This window comes from Lagopus leucura, unplaced genomic scaffold, assembly GCF_019238085.1.
Source record: "Lagopus leucura isolate 7727_CA_CO unplaced genomic scaffold, USGS_WTPT01 Super-Scaffold_100001, whole genome shotgun sequence".
Classification (NCBI taxonomy): domain Eukaryota; kingdom Metazoa; phylum Chordata; class Aves; order Galliformes; family Phasianidae; genus Lagopus; species Lagopus leucura.
Window position 1 is genome coordinate 76,688,152 of NW_024962262.1, and position 19,356 is coordinate 76,707,507.

Here is a 19,356-nt window from a genome sequence, read left to right on the forward strand (position 1 = left end):
TGGATGGAAAACTGGCTAACTGGAAGAGCTCATGGGGTTGTCATCAGCAATGCAGAGTCTGGTTGAAGGCCTGTAACTAGTGGTGTTCCCCAAGGGTTGGTGCTGGCTTCAGCCTTGTTCAACATCTTTGTCGGTGACCTGGATGAAGGGATAGAAAGTGTACCTTCAGTAAGTTTGCTGATGATACAAAGCTGGGAGGAATGGCTGACACACCAGAAGGCTGTGCTACCATTCAGCAGGACCTGGACAGGCTGGAGAGTTGGGCAGGGAGGAACCTGGTGGGGTTTAACAAGAGTAAGTGCTGAGCTGTACATCTGGGGAGGAATAATGCTATGCATCAGTACAGGTTAGGGGCTGACCTGCTGGAAAGGAGCTCTGCAGAGAAGGACCTTGGGAGTCTGAGGGATAACAGGTTGGCCATGAGCCAGCAGTGTGCCTCTGTGGTCAAGAAGGTCAATGATATCCTGGGGTACATTAAAAAAAAGTGTGGCCAACAGGTTGAGGGAGGTGATCCTCTCCCCTCTACTCTGCCCTGGTGAGGCCACATTTAGACTACTTGGTCCAGTTTGGAGCTCACAAGTTCAAAAAAGACAGGGATCTCTTGGAAGGATTCCAGTGGAGGGTTACAAAGATCATTAAGGGCCTGGAGCATCTCCTATATGAGGAAAGGCTGAGTAGCCTGGATCTGTTCAGCCTTGGGAGAAGTCTGAGAGATGATCTGATAAATGTTTATAAGTATCTAAAGGGAGATGGGAGGCAAATGGATGAGGGCATGCACTTCTTAGTGGTGTGTAGAGATAGGACAAGGAGTAATGGCCTAAAACTTGAACACAGGAAGTTTCGTACTAATATGTGGAAGAACTTCTTTGTGGTAAGGGTGACAGAGCACTGGAACAGGTTGCCCAGAGAGTTTATGGAGTCTCCTTCTATGGAGATATTCAAGACCTACCTGGACATCTACCTCTGTGGCCTGCTGTAGGGTACCTGCTTTAGCAGGGGAGTTGGACTCAGTCTCTTGAGGTCTCTTGCAACCCCTGCAGTTCTGTGATTCTGTGATACGTCCATAATGTCCATTGGCCTGTATCTGTATGGTCTTCATAGGCTCCAGCACAGCACCTGTTAAGAAAGAGTGAGAAAGAAAAATGCAATTGGTGCTATAAATCTGATGCAGAAAATAGTGCAGAAGTGGCTCTTTTATTGCTTTCATAGGAGAAAGAGAGCTGAATATTAAAGTGCATTAGAAAAAAGAGATGGAAAGTGAAGATGAAAAACATTTTTTTTCTTTGTCTGCTCCAGAATTTCTAAAATTAAACTCTCAGTGTCTTATTGTTTTTATTGGAAGATATGAGGGAAAAATCCTCCTGTGCTGGATAATTCAAAGCCCAGATAGATTTATTTAGGCTCAAAAAGCACAGTATTAGCTAGCACTGCCTTTCTTAAAAGCTGTTTCACTGTTATTCAGGCAATGCACATAAATTGTGATTTTCTTTTTAAAATTGAATCAAGTAATATATGAAGCTAAGTAATCTCTTAATCCAGACTTATCCTCCCTGATCTTCCTGGAACTATTTCAGATTACTCTTTTTCAAAATAAATAAAAATAAATAATCACAAAACCAAATCCTGCATCTTTTTAATTTGCCTACCAGGCAGAATTCTGTAAGTAGTAAAACATTTTGAGTTGAAGTTTAGTAAATCATAAATGCATTTTGAGGGTACAGTTTATGTTCTGAGTCAAATTTCTGAACAGTCAGAAGCATTTTTTCAGATCCATAAAGTAGCACTGCTTGGAGTCATCTGTTCATTTTCAATTACTTTATTGCTATTATTTTATATTATTTTTGCTTGGTTGTTGTTGTCCCACCTGAAGCTGCAGGAAGCATCGCCCAAAGGGCAGAGGTGGCTTCAACAGCCAGTGCAAAAGGGACATCCCTAAAGCATCCTGAAATCTTCAAAAGGGGCAAGGCAGAGCTGTTGCTAATAAGTGGAGAAGTGGAAGTAACAAAAATGGTGAAACTAGAGTTTAAAGTACAGTTTTGGTAAAATCCAAGATCTTGCCAGTGGAAGAGAGTAGTTGGTGGGCTTATCAAGTATTCAAGCCATCGGGTGCAAAAATAACACTCTCAGCACTGTTGGACAGTACTTGTTTCAGAGGGAGGTAATTTGTGATGAAAAAATACTTCCCTGCAAATAAATGTTCTGGGTGATTTGAGGTCCCATGCAATTTTTGAATATATAAGGATATATCCTACAATGCTAGAACAAGGTCTGTGATCCCTCCTTAGGGAGAATGACAAACTCCCCAAAAATGGGCTGAATGAACATTTCAGGGAGCATTTCAGGGATTATGATGTCTGCAATGCTCTTCCAGTTCAGTTGGCACAAAAAAGAGCCTCAATTTGCTTTGTAATACCTGGTCTGTGAACAATTGTTTGGTGGCTTCTCCATCTGCACACTGCAGTCTTCACTACCCTGAAAGCTCACGTTTGGATTTTGCTGTCTCTCTTGGGAGCTGATAGTGCAGTTTTCTGAAGTGATTCACCAAGTGTATCTTCAGAGGCTACATTGCATCTAGGCAGAAACCTTTCAATATTAAAATATGTTTTACTTAGCAATTTACATGAACTACTAGATTTTTTTCTAGGTTACTTTTGTCTCAGAACTGACCACAAAGAAGGAATAAATGTTTCAGTTGGCCTCAATATTTCCATAACTGGGAAGAAGATCTTGAGTCAGCAGCATGCATTTTTTTATGAAGCATGGACTGAATGCAAGATACCAAGTCTGAGGTTTTCCCTCTTCTACAGTATTTTGAGGTAGAATACATGAAGCACAGCCAGTGTAGAAGCCCCAGAAGGGAACCTGGAAACCTCAGGGTCATAGCCTAGAAGAGGCACGTATACATAATGCAAACAGGTTTCTCATTAGCAAACCAAATAATAACCCTCTCTCGGAGTTATATTTGGTGCCATTGTACTCTCAAAGACAACTCTGTCCTGAAAAGAATACAGCTGGCAAAGAAAACAAGTGCAGTTACCTCATTTGACTGAGTCATTGAGTTTGGGCTATAGGCACATGACCACTTGAGTTATTGTGAATTTATGCTACCACTGGGAATGGGAAAGGGGAAGCTTTTCCAGCACTGCCCTCCTAAGCCACTCACTCCTGCTCTGCTGTGCCAGCGTGTTTCTGGGAAAGCCTGAATGGTGCCATGGTCAGGAATCAGGTCCCAGCTCTCAGCATCTGAGGAAAGTCACCCTGATGCCTGTCTTCTTACACCCCTTTATCAAAATGAAACACAGAGAAGAGTGCTTTTAATTTTGTTGTTGCTGTTTTTTCCAACAACCAGCTTAATTTCTTTCCTTATTTTCTGTTCGGAGGACATCAGAGGACACTCAGAGCTGCTCCAGCTGGTGCCATAGTACTCAGGGATAGTAGCTAGGTTACACACATAGGGTTGTTAAGAAAGAGAAAGACTATGTGCTCTGGGTGACATCTCACTTATTCCTCCAACCAACTGGTTAACAGGTTATTCCCTGGTGGATCACTGGCTGCCTCCAGGCTTTGATGCAGGCTCAAAGCATGGAGAAGGTGTTCTAAAAATTGCTGAGTTACCAATCTTTCTGGCAACTGGGTAAAAAACAAACAAACAAACAAAAGAAACAGTGTAAAACTGGGCAGGTCTGACTGTTACATGCTCAGAGATTCCAAGATCCGTCAAGGCACAATGTCTGGAGTTGTGGTATCTTAGTATGGCTTGGGTTGGAATCTTAGTATGCCATGGGCAGGGCTGCCCCCCACCAGCTCAGGCTGCCCAGGGCTCCATCCCACCTGGCCTTGAGCACCTCCAGGGATGGGGCAACACAGCTTCTCTGGGCAGCTGTGCCAACACCTCGCTGCCCTCTGAGTAATGAATTGAGTCCTAATATCTAACTTAAATCTCCCTTCTTTCAATAAATTGGACTCTTAGAGCAAGAGCTTCCCAGGAGGGGAACTGCAGGATTCTCCTACGCTGAGCTCATGGAGTTTGCAAAGTCTAGCATTTGCAGAAGCTGGTATAAATAAATTTTTTGCCAGAAAGAGTTTGTTAGGAATTAACAGAAAGATAATATTCCTGTGTTTCTCTGAAGTGTTTCTACCTGGTAAACAGTTTGGTGCCAAAGGTGAGTTATCACTAGCTTTGCTAATTTTGTGATCTTCTTGGAAACCCGCCACATCATCCTGACATTGTGCACTTTGACTCTCAGAGGGTTGCAAGCTGGGAAGTGATTTCAATATCTCTCGTTGTTGGTTCAGAAAGTGTTTTGAAGGCAGGTTCAGCCAGCAATGCAAACTGCAGGCATAACGAGAATAAAAATGCCTGAAATAAGAAAAGGCAGTTTAGCTGCAGTTGTGCATGATTTTCTATCTAAGGCAACACAACACTGGGCTGGACCTTGAATTCCTAAGCACAGTGAGGAACATTTTGAAAAGTGGAAATTGCATTATGGCTTTTGTTTCCTTTCCAGGAAAACATGTGAAGCACATTACAGAGTGAGGGAAGGTCATGATTGCAAGGGACAGGAGAGGATGTCTGAATGGGGAAAGGTGGGACAAGGGGAACTGATGGAAGGCTGGGGAGATGAGAGTGAGAAATTGTAACTGGAAGCTTTGATAGCGTCTTAATTAGAATTCTGTCAGATAAGTTAAAAAGAAAAAATCTTTCTCTCTCCACCCTGCAATTCTTCTGTATTTCTGACTTTTTAAAAATCTCATTTTAATATAAATGTGCATTTTTGTATATATATATTTTTTTAACATTTCAAAATTTTTGAACTGTCAACCAGACAAAATCAGTCTTATGAAAATGCTGGACAGTCTGAGACTGATCAAAATGTATTTGCTTAACCACAATCAGTTAATAACACTACTGGGTGTTAAGTAATGTGGTTGCTGTATGGCAGTATGCACCTCCCAGCTGTGTTTCATGCATCATTCCCTCTGTCTATCACATTATTTCTTAGGCAGCCCTGCTCCAGGCCCTGTCTCTTGAGGTGGAGGGAAACAGTTTGATCCCTACTTTTCACAGTATGAGTAGGGTAGTTGTCAGTCCTGTGGAGTACAGGCAGAGGAAGTTCAGAAACTATTCAGAAACAGTGACAACGGTGCTACTGCCTGCTTTCTGCTATACCATGACTTTAGTGGCTGCACTGGCTGCACACCTTTCCAACATCACTTATTTTAAGCACTTTGCAGACCTCCTGATCAAGCAGAACTTCCAGCAGAAAAACCTATGGTTTGGCATAAAGTAAGTACGCATAAAACATCTACATCTTTCTCAAAAGGCAAATTGTCCAAAGAGTCTCTGCCAAGGGTAGCCCAAACCAGAACAAGCTGTAATTACAGGCCTTTTGTTTTGCAGTTTATATGACTTTCTCTGTGGTTTTGCAAGTGCACCAGTTACACTTCATTGTCTCTGCAGCTTTTTAGCAAGCTGTAGAAGGTATTCTATTGCTCATGCACTGGCAATACTAAAAGGCAGAAAGTACTAGCCTTTAACCCTTTGCAAGATTATGTGGTTTAACAATATGGAGCAGTCTCAAATGGTGACCTATTATGAGTACCTGGAAGGAAAGAGGTCAGTATGTTTACCCACTACCTTTTCACTGTACACCTATGACTCAGAATATTTTGCTGCTTAGGATAGTAATATTGTGAAAATAATAAAGCCGAGTGAGATGGGCACAGAGGAAAAAATTTTGAAGAAATTTTGACAGCACATCTTGGATCCAACTGAGTAGGAACAAAAGAGGGGGATACCTCCCAAATACGTTTTGTACACAGATTTAATAGATTAGCTTTGTTTACAGATATACAATCAAATCACTGTCTTCCTTAATGCTGTAAAACATGCCTTTAAAGGAAGTTCTGGTAGGAATTTTGTCAACGTATGGTTTGCAAAGCTAAGCTTCAAAGGCAAGCTAGATGGTTTGGGCTGCTACTCTGCAAACTAATTATTTAATTTAAAACAAGAGGCAGCATCCAGCTGACTGTTTTATTGGTTGATGAATTAGACGATTTGTCAGTCTGTGTTATCCTAGTTTCTTCCTCCTGTGGTGGTAGAACTGTGAAGAGAAGGCTGCAAGTTCAGCCATAGGTATCTGGACTGATAGCTATGTCATAACTTCATAGAAATCATAGAATCCAAAGAATGGCTTGAATTGGAATGGACATCATAGATCATCTAGTTCCAATCCCCATGCTGTGGGCAGGGTTTCCAACCACTAGATCAGACTGCCCAGGAACCCATCAAGCCTGGCCTTGAACACCTCCAGTGTTGGGACACCCACAGCTTCTTTAGCAGGTGTGCCAGTGCCTCATCACCCTCTGAGTGAGGAATTTCTTCCTAACATCTAACCTAAACCTCCTTGCTTTCAAGTTTAAATCAATTCCCCCTTCTTCTGTCGCTGTCTACCTGTGTAAAAAGTTCTTTGCCTTCCAGTATGTAAGCTCCTTTCAAGTATTAGAAGATTGCAGTGAGGTCTCCCTGAAGCCTACTTTTCTCCAAGATAAATATTCCCAACTTCCTCAACCTTTCATCATAGGGGAGGTGCTCCAGCCCTCCGATTGGTGTTCATGGCCCTCCTCTGGGCCCACTCCAACAGCTCCACTCCTTCTGCTGGTGGCCCCAGCACTGCATGCAATACTTAGGATGAACCTTCACAAGAGTAGACGGAGACAAATTCCTCCCTGCTGGCCACCCCTCTTTTGTTGCAGCCCAGCCATTGACCTTCCAGGCTGCAAGCACACACTGCTAATTCATGTCCAGCTTTTTATCCATTGGGACCCTCCTGTCCTTCTCAGCAGGGCTGCTCTCAGTGAGTTCTTCTCCCTATCTGTACTTATATCTACGATTGCCCCAACCTAAGTTCAACACCTTGCACTAGGCCTGATTGAAGCTCAGTAGGTTCTCATGAGCCCACTTTTGAAGCCTGTCTGCATCCCTCCAGATGACATCCGTTCCTTCTGCTGTACTGACTACACCGTTCAGCTTAGTATAATCAACAAACATAGATGCTTAGGAATTCTGAGTTGGAAGAGACTCACAAGGATCATTGAGTCTAACTCTGGGCTCCACACAGGACCACCCAAAATTAAACCTTATCTCAAAGTGTTGTCCAAACCCCCCTTGAACTCCAGCATTCAGAGCCGTGCCCACAGCCCTGGGCAGCCTGTTCCATGCCCATCACCCTCGAGTGCAGAATCTTTTCCTACATCCGACCTGACCCTCCCCTGACACAGCTCCATGCCGTTCCCTGGAGCCCTGTCACTGTCACGGAGAGCAGTCTGCTCCAGGTGAGAAGCTGCAGCCGCCATGAGGCCTCCCCTCAGCTCCTCTGCTCTGGGCTGAACAAACCAAGTGGTTTGTCAGCCACTCCACACGTATCTCCCCTCCAGACCCTTCACCATCTTCATAGCCCTCCTTTGGACACTTTTTCATAGTTTTATGTCCTTATATTGAAGCACCCAAAACTGCACGCAGTGCTCAAGGTGAGGCCACACCAGCACAGAGCAGTCCCTTCAACCAGATAGCAGTGTTGTAGGCTTCAGTAAACTGCTTTTATCCTTTAAATATGACTACAGTTTCTACTAGATTTTTATTTCCAACAGCCCAGTACAAAATCCACAGAATATTTGTAATTCGTGTTCAGCTCAGGGGTTCTTGAGGTGCCCTGGACATGAAGCCAAACTGCCCTTGGCAGCAAAGCTACTTGGAAGAGCACTCACTGCATGGTTCTGCACTTAGAAGAACAGAGCAATTGGGAGGAGGGGAAAAAAGCCCAGAGCAGGACTGCTTGCTCCAGTGCACTCAGGAGCATGAGAAGACTGCATGTGAGATTGCTGCACTTCTGCTGTCAGAGTAAACTGAGGTTTGCTGACCAAATTAAATAAATAGCACCCTCTCTCTGCAAGTAACATCAAGTCTGATTAAGAGTTCAGAGAGTACATTTTTCAAAATGTTGATCACTGGATCGGAAGTTCAAACATCATTGATTTCTTTGTATTTTATTTTATCCCAGAGAATGATTTAAAAAAACAACAGCAACAAACTTTATCTGCTTCTTTTTGAATGCTTGAAAGGGGAAAAATAAAGAGTATATATTAGTATTAGCTGTAGTATTCCAAAATATGTTACATGCATTATTATTCTTATTATTCTGGAGATGCAGTGCCAGCAAATCACAGAGGATTGGCAAGGAATTAATGGAGGACTAAAAAAGTATTGGAAATTAGGAAAGGTAATGAAATGGAAGAGATCAGCTGAGCAAAGTGAAAATGGTACATCATTCTTGCAGTCAAAGGGTAATGAAATACAGTGGAGGCAAAGTGGGAATACTGATCTTTACATGCTTCTAAGAACTTCTTGCCACAGCCAGTCAAATTTCAGTAAGATTGCTAACACATGTTATTACAAAATGGATTATGCCAATAGAAGTGCATCTTTGGTGCAGAGCTCTACCACTTCTGCTGTGATAGGTTCTAAATTGACAGAAAACTGTGGAGTGAGCCTGTGTCCTGCAGCAGAGGACACATGTCCAGGCCTTGTAGCAGGAAACCCGGGGCCCATGAACATTATCTAATGCATAATGGGAAAAACAGCCCTAACTCCCACATGAAAGAATGGACTCTAAGCTGATGTTACCTCTCAGAAATGAGACTTGAAATTATGGTAAATAGTTCCATGAAATCTCATCTCCCAGTCGTTTGACAGCCTGATCCGATACCATGGATTATCTAAGAAAAAAATGAGAACAAACCAGAAAATTTAATACGCCTCTGTGTAGTACGTTGTTCATAGTAGCAGTCGCCTACTACAGTACATGCATCTGCTCCATCCTGACTGCTGCATGCACTCCTCAAAAGTCAACTGAATAGGATGAGAAGGGCAAGCGCGGGTGACCAGAATGATCAAATTCACCATATGCAGGGTAACCATGATAGGGCTCCTGCAGGATGGGGGGAGCTGGCTTCCAGGTGTGATGCTAAAGGTCTGTAAAATAATGGGAAGTGCAGAAAGGGATTCAGTTAAAACATGAGCGTATGTGTCTGGATTAGAGAGTTGTTGAACTGCAAAACAATAGTGGAAGCTAAGGGAAACACAGGTTTTTGCATTTTTCTTTCAGGCATCTTTTTGGCTACTTGCTCCTATTGTGTTTTCCAGATTAAGAAAGCCTTTAAAGGTTTGCCAGGGAGGGAGAGAGCTGAAGGAAACAGAAATCAAGAGAAAACACCTGCTTGTGAACAACAACACATGCACATGCACAATTAGAAGACAAAGAGATAGGGATGGTGAGCAGTGCATCAGACAGCACCCGGTCCCAGGGAGGCACCCATGGGTGCTGGTGAGGATACTGGTAGATGCACATACTGAAACCTGGCCCCCATCATCATGTTTGGAGGACATCATTATGGTCTGTGGGCTTTCTGAAAAAGGTGATGGAAAGGTTTTTCCTCATCTTTGCAGTTCTGTACTAATAAGCCAGGCTTCCAGGCAAAATGTTATGCTCCAGGCAATACCATATGTAAAGTCAGGGCAGAGCCAAAGAAGGAGAAACCATGGCAATATAAGCATGACAGCAAACTAGGAAGTCCATGCCATGTAGCAGTGCAGGCTATGGAGACTTGGCTCACAGATTTTGGTCATACATTTAAAAGTAGATTCCTAAGCTTCCTTTTGGAAGCACTAACCTGTTGAGCTGTAAGATTTTTAGGGCCCAAGGTGGAGATGGCCTTGGATACAGTGCTTATCTGAGCAAATTTTTCATCCACTTTGCTTGCCTACATCCCAAATCTCCAGCTTTCTGAAGGGGAAAGTGGTACCAAGTGAATTTCATTTTTGCTTGGTAAGACTTGAAGGAACAGAGCTGCTCTTCAGTTTCTCTCCTGGTCTCTGGTCATCTCAACCCTAGCACTCCCAGGTTGGAGCAGCAGCTGGTGATGCCCTGTCAGCTGTGTAAAAACATCCAGGTCACCAGGCCCAGCAGGCAATGACACGTCTGTCCCTGGGCACTGTGGCCATGCCCTCTGCTTGATTCCAGCTCTTCCATGGCTCTGATCCCCTGCACAGGGCTCTCTCTGACCAGCAGCATTAAGCCATAAATGATATTTATGTTCTTTCCTGTGAGATGTTGCTAGAAACACACCCAAAGCTGCTTCTTTGTATGTGATTTTTACCCTGACAATTTCTCCTGACATTTCTACACTTTAAAGTTATTTCTCCTCTCTCCCTCTTACTTTTCTGTGCATTGTTCTTCTCTGGCATTTTTTCTAATCCTATGCTTTTGCTTCTGTAAATGACTTTGCATAATGTTTTCCTTTAAATTATTCCATTTCAAAGTTTTCCTTCAGTTTCAAACTTCCTAGTTGCTATGTGACTCTGCTGTGTGGTTTCTAGGTCTTCTTTTGCTCTACAGTGTCCTTCATCCCTTAGGCAGATTCCCTTGAAAAGCTTTGTGGTGGAGATAAAATGGAAAATATCATCACGGGGTTTTACCAGAGCTGTTGTGAGGGGCAGATTGCTGAAGATCCCTGCATCAGAATGTGCGTGTGACTCAGTCACTGCCTGTGCTCCCTTGTCAGAGCACGTCTCCCCGTGTCATCCCCACCAGTGCCCCTTAAAGTAGAACACTCAGTCGCTGTAGCAGTTCAACCTGTGTGACTCCGGCTCTGATTAGGATCCCACCAAAGCCAGCAACTGCCTCTCTGCTGATGCTCAGTCAGGCTGCAGCCAGATTTAAAAAGTGACCTACATCTCCTTCTTTGTATCTCAGCCTCCATTTGCGTAACTGCCCATGGATGGTCTAAATTTACCACTGCGGTGTGAAAACATGAATGTGGGAGCAGCGGTAGGCCTGGCTATTTAAACCACTTTCTGTCCTGGTTTCAGAGCAGCAAACAAGACTTGCACTTACTAGCTTTGTCAACAGAGCTGAGCAAATGAATATTTTCTTTGGTGATCGTTTTTGGTTCCAGTGCATAGCTGTACCAGCAGGAGCCACGCTGGAGACCAGCACCCAGATCAGTTAGCTGTTTGTCCTTAATTTGCTTACTGAACCAGGCTCTCTAGCCTGGCAGAAGTTATGTTTAGACTGAGAGGCCTTCTCAGGCTTGGAGGCTTTGCCGATGGATTTCAGGCATATGCACATAGGAGCCAAACCTAGCTCTTTCTGAATTTCAGATGCAGGCAGACATGGACGGGCTGTTTGCAGCTATGTCCTGCCCTGCCCATGCCTCTGTGCAGGGACAGAACAGGGCCGATCAACTAGCTCTGCACAACGGAGACCAGGGGAACCTGCAGGGCTGCAAGGAAGGCCTCAGTTCTCACTTCTGTCACCTAAAGCAAGCTGTCAAGTAGTAACTTCCTGGGAGCAATGAAAACTCCTCTTGAAGATAGTATCCAACATTTTGCTGTCTTTTTTCCTTTCTCATTATAAGCACTCTCATTTCTCACGTAGGGTATAATTGAATCTGCATTTGAATTAGTGGAGAGACACTGCTCTGGAGCAATAACAGTTCATGCAGAAGGGGAAAGGAAGAATGTAAGCTGGGGTGTCTGATGAGCACTGGTGCATGAAGCATGTTTGCTGTGGTGCTAGTGCAACCCATGGCTTGGGGCAGGTAACCAAATGGCATCCATGTAAACTTGCCTCTGGAGACAGCTGAGAAACTCTCATTTGAATGGTATTTGAATTGGACTTGTATTAAGATAGAATTTTTAATTTAGCTCTTGGAAAGTAACTGCATGATATATTAGCTATATTTGTGTGCAATTTTGTGCATTATCCACAACTGTCAACATTTTGGCTGGAAGTTACGCTTTCCTGAATGTGCAGCCAGTCAGGAATGCACAGAATTATACTTTCTGGGATTTCTGGGAGATTGGCCTGGCAGGGCCTACCTGGGTTGCAGGTGTGCAGCACAGGTTCTGAGGTCAGTGGTCACAGAATCACAGAATCACAGAATCACCCGGGTTGGAAGGGACCCCAAGGATCATGTAGTTCCAACCCCCCTGCCTAGCAGGGCCACCAAACATACACATTCAGATCAGGTTGCCCAGGACCCCGTCCAACCTGGCCTTAAACACGTCCAAGGACGGGGCATCCACAACCTCCCTGGGCAGCCCGTTCCAGGGCCTAACCACTCTCCTAGTAAAGAACTTCCCCCTAACATCCAACCTAAATCTTCCCTCCTTCAACTTGGATCCATTTCCCCTAGTCCTGCTATTGTCAGCCCTTTTGAAGAGTTTACTCCCCTCCTGGGTGTAGGTTCCCTTCAGGTATTGATAGGCTGCAATGAGGTCACCCCGCAGCCTTCTCTTCTCCAGGCTGAACAAGCCCAACTCCCTCAGCCTGTCCTCATAGGGGAGGTGCTCCAGCCCCCTGATCATCTTAGTCGCCCTCCTCTGGACCCTTTCCAAAATCTCAATGTCTTTCTTGTACTGAGGGCTCCACACCTGGACACAGTACTCCAGATGGGGCCTCACAAGAGCCGAGTAGAGAGGGACAATCACCTCCCTGTCCCTGCTGGCCACCCCTCTCCTGATGGAGCCCAGGATCCCATTTGCCTTTCGAGCTGCCAGAGCGCACTGCTGGCTCATATTCAGTCTCTCGTCCATCAGGACCCCCAGGTCCTTCTCTGCTGAGCTGGTCAGTGGTAGCTGCTTCTGTTTCTTCTTCCTGGGAGAGGAATGGTTTGCAGTGTTTCTGTAAGAGCATTCCCTGTCACCACGATGCTTCTGGTGAAGGTGAAATGGAAGCGGTGATGTCTGTAAGAAGTTGTTAATACTGGTGAATACCAAAGTGCTTTGGTCTCAGCAATACTCCGAAATGGCTTTTAAGCTACTGGTTTTGTGGCCAAGTGCTTGCTGCCATGAGTTAGCATTTTTAGCATTTCATAAGTTCAACCTTTATGTGTTCTGCAGAATACTAACAAGCTTACTGTTCCTGCACACCCTTCATTTATTGCTAAATGACAGTAGAGAGCGATTTAGCTCCCCAGTAGTGCATTTTAGTAAGATAGCAAGCTGTACAACTCTGTATTTGTACTGCAAATCATATCCAAGTTCGTGAATAGCTGGTACATAAAAACAAACTTTTAAATTCATACTTAGGTTCCTAAATAAAAGGATTTTTCAATCCTGATTTTTCACATATTGAGTCTACCCTGACTCTTGCTGACTCTGTGGAAGCTAATAGGCTATCAACATGTTGGAAGCCAGGTCTGCTGCTTAATGCCATGTTGATATGGGGAAGATAAACTGTTTAGACTCCTTTCATTATTTATCTTTGTGGTACTACTGTACCTGTTTTATTCTCTGCACTACAGTAATTCCTAGTGGAGCTTATTTCTGTTGACCAAACTGTCAATTTGGGTTGAATGTATGAAAATGTCCAGTAAAAAAGTTTCCAGCAAGGTTGCTACCTGAAATCCTTGCTGGTAGAATACATTCACAGAGTAAGAACATTTCTGGCAGGTCACTGCTTTGTTTCATAAAAGGACAGGCTATAAATACTGTCATTCACACGTCGTTTCACTTCCTGTGCCTAACAGCAAACCCCAGTGAACTGTATGCTCATGAGAAAGGCTCATTTTGCCCTCAATATTACTGGGAGCTCCTCAATGCCGCTTAGTGAGGCTTTTCTCCTGTGTGTCAGTGCAATGAGGCTTCCTGTCCTTTTTCTGTACGATTTCAAGGAAAGTCTGATTCATTACTTCAGGGGCTGAGCTAAATTCCTTCCCTTGTTCCATTTTAAAAGAAATCATTTAAGCCTCAAATACTTGTGCTGGCTGCAGCAGCAGATGTGCAAAAGGATGGGCACTTGCTTTGCTTCTTGCTGCTCACCCTCAAGAAGAGCAGGCTCTCCTTAATCTCTGGGCTCAGAAGCAGAGCAAAAGGACTTTTTGACCCAAGATAAAATAAAGACAAAAACATTCCTGTGGAAGCACAGCAAGCAGGCACTTTGGGATGCTTCTGGAATATATTACGGGGAGTAGCTTGCACTTTCTTTTAGAAAGAAAATCATACCAATGCCTTTAGGAAGAAGAAGTCTTGTGTGATGAGGAGAAAGGGAGGAAATTATTCTTGGTAATATCTAATTGTTTAAATGCAGAAGGTCCTGGAATGATTTCACGTACAATAAGTAAGTCAGAAGAGTGATCTGGCACAATTACAAAGGTGACCTCGAAACAGTCTCTCCTTTTGATCTCTAAAATCTTTCATTTCTTCTATCCAGATATCCTCATGGGTCAAAATTTGTAGCATTTGCAGTAATCAGTATGCACTTTTTTCTCTTTTTTTTTTTTTTTTTCTCAAATGGAGGCCACTCCTGAGGAAAGAATTCTGTTTCTTTTTTAAGCATTATTTGGCTGAGACTTACTGCATATTTCCATTCCCCTTGCAGAGGCACAGCAATAGCTGGAATTGTTTTCGGCATCGTATTCATTATGGGAGTGATTGCTGGGATTGCCATCTGCATCTGCATGTGCATGAAGAACAACCGTGGCACCCGAGTGGGGGTCATCCGGACAGCACACATCAACACCATCAGCACCTACCCAGGTAAGGATGCCAGGTGCAAATGGGGCCTGAGCTCCTGGTGCAGGTGTAGCTGTGGGTAATCCTGGCTTCACAGTGAAAGCTCTTCCTGATCTGCAGGGAGCAGCGTGGCTCCCTGCTGGAGAATCTCAAGACAGCTCAGTGCGCACAGGGTTCGTTAGGTCAGTGGGCTAATGAAGTCTGGCCAGATGTCACATCAGCACAGCTGTATGGCAGCAGCACACTCAAGTCCTGTTCAGAGCAGCACTGTGTTGTGTCAGACGGGCTTTCTCCACATGCCAGAGGCTCTCCAATGAGAAATCGATTGTTTTTCTTCCTTGTTCTGAACCAGTGGGAGCTTGGAGCAAGCAGCAGAGACGTCTGTTGTGCTTAGTGAAAGACAGAAGGGGTCTGAATGTGCATGGCAGTTCTAAGTATCAGATGTGCTCCTGCTTGGGAGGGTGTTAGGTATAGGAGCACCAAAGGTGGTTCTCCATTAGGCTACCAAGGTCATTTTCCTGGGACTCCCACCATGTGAATGAGGCTACATTATTGAAGAGCAAAGCTGATCCTGGGAGCAGCATCGGTGTTTATGCTGCACAGCTATATCTCTGCTTTGGTGACATGATTAATTACAAATACAGGAGCAACTGCCAAGGGATAACTGAGAGTTCACTGTAATAAAAGGCAATGGTTTTTCACAGATGAAGTCCCCTCCTCCCACTCTTAGAGATACCTTCCTTTTATATTCCCTTCAGTTCCAAAGGTTGCTGCAAACCCCAGGTGCATTAAGTATACTTAAGGGCAAGCTATGCAATATTTAGTATGTCTTCCTTCTTCACATCCACTGCTCTTATTGTCTGTTCTCTCCCTCATCCTCTTACTTTTCCATTAAACTAAAACCAGCTGTAATCATCCTTATCATGGCAACATTGTTTTGCATAGAGAGATGAGTAATGAAATAGAACTGCAATATTCCCTACCGTGATTTGCTGGAGAGCCACTTTAGAATCTAGCAGTCACCACAAGCTGTAAAAATGACAGCAAAATGAAGGCTCTGGGGCTGTAGCCTTTTCCTCCCCAAATGTGCTATGACTCACCCCCATCTCTCCACCTCCAGGCAGTTTGTCTTTGCATTCCCTCTCTTCCTCCAAGCAGTAGCACTTTTTGGCAGTTGTGCCAAGCTCCCAAATGGTATCTGTTTTCTCCATTGTCATGAACACTTCTGTAGTAATGAGTAAACTGGATTTTCTGTAAGGTTTGTGTCCAGGATTTCCCCCTTCCATTGCCAGAACAGCGAGTAAGAAAACGCTTTTCCTTAGGCCTCAGCTACAGTGGCAGACAGGTTTTCAGAGATCAGGGAGTGCTTTTCCCACCACACTGGGCCTTGAGTCTCTTCTCCCCAGTGCAAACATCCTAGGTTTCTGTTTTCTTTCTGTTAAAGTGATATTTTGATTCCAGTCTGCTGGAAATAAAAGGCCTCCATGGTGACATGAACTGAGAAAGAGCAGACTCAAGCTTAAAATTCATACAGTACTGTAATGGGGTTTTTATATGGGGCCTTCAGTTCCTACCACACTGTAATTCTGCAGCACTTACTGTCTTTTTGATCAATGAATTAATCCTCCTCTGTGGTTAGCAGAAGTAATTGAAGAAAAGGTTTTCAGCTATTTCCAAGTATTTTTGTGGGTTTTTTTTCCTGAATGACTGATCTGGTTTACAAACACAGGGCTCCCCTCAGAAGTCTTCTTTAGAGAGAACAAAATGAAAACTGTTATTCCTCAGCTTGAGACCTGGAAGCATTCTAGAAAGATGTCCAGATTTGCCCCAGAAGCTGTGATGCTGCTGTGCTGCAAGGAACTTTCTGCCTTGTTTGACATGGCATGTTGCACATCTTCTGGGGATCCAAAGGATGTTTCAGAGATCAGCGAAGGCCCTGCCTACATAATTGTTTTTAGGCAACATAAATCTGTGTTGATGATGAAGAGAATGAGATGGAAGAGATCTGATGAAAACCCAACCTTTCTCCTCTGAAAAACAGTAGTTCTCTGCTGCATCATCCTGGTATCATGTGCCATATGGCCACTCAAACATTGTTAACAGTGCATGTCTGCAGTCACAAGGATAAGCAGTGAAAAAGGGCAGTGAGCAAGGACTTGTGCTGACATAGAGTGAATGTATAGTGACTGTCTGAAGAAAGTAAATAGTAAGTAAATATAAAGTCAGTAGACTTTATATCTGTTCTATGGAAGCCTGAATGTCAACTAGAAAATGCATGCATACAAAAAATACTGTTTTTTAACTACTACTTCTTCCTTCTCCCATTTTAGTGACTCCACCACCATACAGTTATGAACATGAAATGGAGTACCCAGTTGATCTACCTCCACCTTATACTCCAACTCCACAGACTTCGATACAGTATCCCCCACCCCCTCCTTACCCTGGTTATTCTGGAAAATAACGACATGGCTTCACCCTGATGTTAACTGCCTGTTGAAACAGCCAGCACTGTTGGAACAAATATTTTTGGCTCAGGGACAAGTAGAATGGGTTCTGCACCAATATATCTGGTCAAACATCAAAATAACCAAGGAGGTTTTCTGTGGCTCAGGACAAAGAAGAATACTGTCCATTTTGGACCATCACAACTCGTGGTTAAACAATGTGTGACAAAAGAAAGAGTTCCTGTAAGTCAGTGCCTGATGAGTAGCGTTTAGCATCGGTGCTTAGCCTTAGCTGCAACCTCTTAGAGCAAATGGGTATTGGAGTCTTCCTGTTCAAGAACATGCACATGGTTCAGATGATTCAACAAGGGCTATTTCAAATTACACAGGGGACAGCTGCTGTGACTTATTCTGCCGGAAAATTCGAGATGTGGTCTTCAAACACAATACACTTTTCTGTGAAATAAGGGGAATAAGAAAGAACAAGGAAGACTGAAGCTTCAGTTTCTAATTTGGGATGATAATACATGATGATCAGCTGTGCGTATTGATCTGATAAGTGCTGCTGGAGTTATTTTTGGCCAAATGCAGGTTGTTTTAAGTGCCTACTTTTTAAGAAAGTTGAGACTAGTTTATGGCCTAATATGTAAACATAAACACATTTTTATATGTGAATTACACTAATTTATAGCTGGTGAACTTTTAGCTGGAAATACTCTGCACATTGGACAAGGCTACAGTGCCTTTTTAAAACCAAATTATATGTTGATTTTTAAAAAAGAATATTAATTCAGGAATACTCACAAGTGGGAGAAGAAAAAGAAATCAATTATTAGAGCATCATAGGTTTGTCTTTCAGTTGGGCTGCATGAAGATGTTCTTTAAAAAAAGCAATCATACTGTTTTCCAGTAATAATGGTATCCACTCTAACCAAAGATACGAGAAGATTGACTATGAACATCACATTATTTTCAGATACTGTCTTGGGCATTCTAAAACTTAAATTCACCAAACAATATTTTTTGCATTTGTCATGCATGTTGTTCAAAATTATTTGATCTCTACTACAAAAAGTTCAAAGCTTCATCGTTTAAGGTATTCCATGTGCTTATTGGGCTGTTACTGAGTAGCAGTTATTTCACAACAGAGTATCCAGTTACCAAAAGCATCATCCTTCGGTGATAAGACTTGCATTGTGTTCAGTTCTATATGCAAATCACAAAGGCACTGGTTCTTTTCAAGATATTTAGTTTGAGTTGGGTAGCTTTTACCTCTGAGCAAAAAAGCTGTTCAGTAGTTTTCTTGCATCCAAGACCTAAGTGACTGTTCTTGCTCAGATTTTGTAATTGTATTTATTTGTCCTTTCCATGATGACTAACCTTACCCTCTTGAAGATCACGCTAGAAACTAGAATTGCTCAGGAAACCCAAGCTGTGACGCAGATTTTGGTTGCTGGGGGTTCCTTGGAGCTTTATCCAAGGAAGGACAATTACATTGTCATTTCTGTTTTGCTGCTCAGATGTAACAAATCCTGAACTAGGTTATCTTCACAATTGCTTCTGCTTTGGACTTCATCCTGTGACATCTTCGCTGCTGACATGACCTCTCCTAAGATAGAGATGTTCCTTGGTTGAAATCCTCCTGTGAAGTCTGACTTTCTGTGCACTGGGTTTTGCCACTCCCTACTTAGAACCATCTGTTGGGGTGTCAAGTGTGCCTTCCAACCTTGCCATCTGGGCTACTGGTCAGTGTGAAGAATAAAAGAAGCATGTTTGGTTTTTGTTTTTTTTTCCTGTAGGAAATCGTGTTTCTACCACATTGTTCTACACTACTACCTCAGCACCAGATGGTCTTTCTGTGCCAAAAAGTTACCTGTAGGTAACAAATACTATCATTTACCCCATATGTGTATTTCATTTCTTTGAACTGAGCACGCAGACACACCAAAGAGTAGTTTGTATGTGAGGAATCCAGTCTCCTAAAAAATATAGAGAAAGAAAATCATCATGAATTTCCCTTTAAAGGGAGAATTTCTCCAGCGGTGACCTTTGTTAGGACAATTTACAGAGCAGATTTCTTGAATAAAAAGGTGTTTCTGTAAAACAACTAAAAGTCTGTGGTGACAGAGTCCTCTTTTTCAGCTTTGAGACTGTATGTTGTCTCTGATGATATTGCATAAAGGTACTGCATAACTATCTACAGATCACATATTCCAGTGGAAAATTATGGAAATAACAGTTTGAGAATTTCATAGTGATTGAGAGCTATTTGTTTGATATGAAAACTCCAGTGAGGATGTTGATTTTAGTATGCTGATATGTTCTGCAGATCCA

At 43.2% G+C, this 19,356-nt stretch overlaps 1 protein-coding gene across 1 annotated transcript in view; it reads left to right on the forward strand.

The window, feature by feature from the left end:
* The window catches only part of CYYR1 (cysteine and tyrosine rich 1), a gene marked incomplete at its 5' end in the record, with an annotated part of 58,229 nt that extends 39,094 nt beyond the window's left edge, over window positions 1–19,135 (forward strand). The window contains 2 exons of the mRNA XM_042867365.1: window positions 14,442–14,599; window positions 16,906–19,135. Coding sequence (XP_042723299.1) covers window positions 14,442–14,599; window positions 16,906–17,039 — 292 coding nt within the window. The remainder of the gene's footprint in view (window positions 1–14,441; window positions 14,600–16,905) is intronic.
* Window positions 19,136–19,356: the final 221 nt, after the last annotated feature.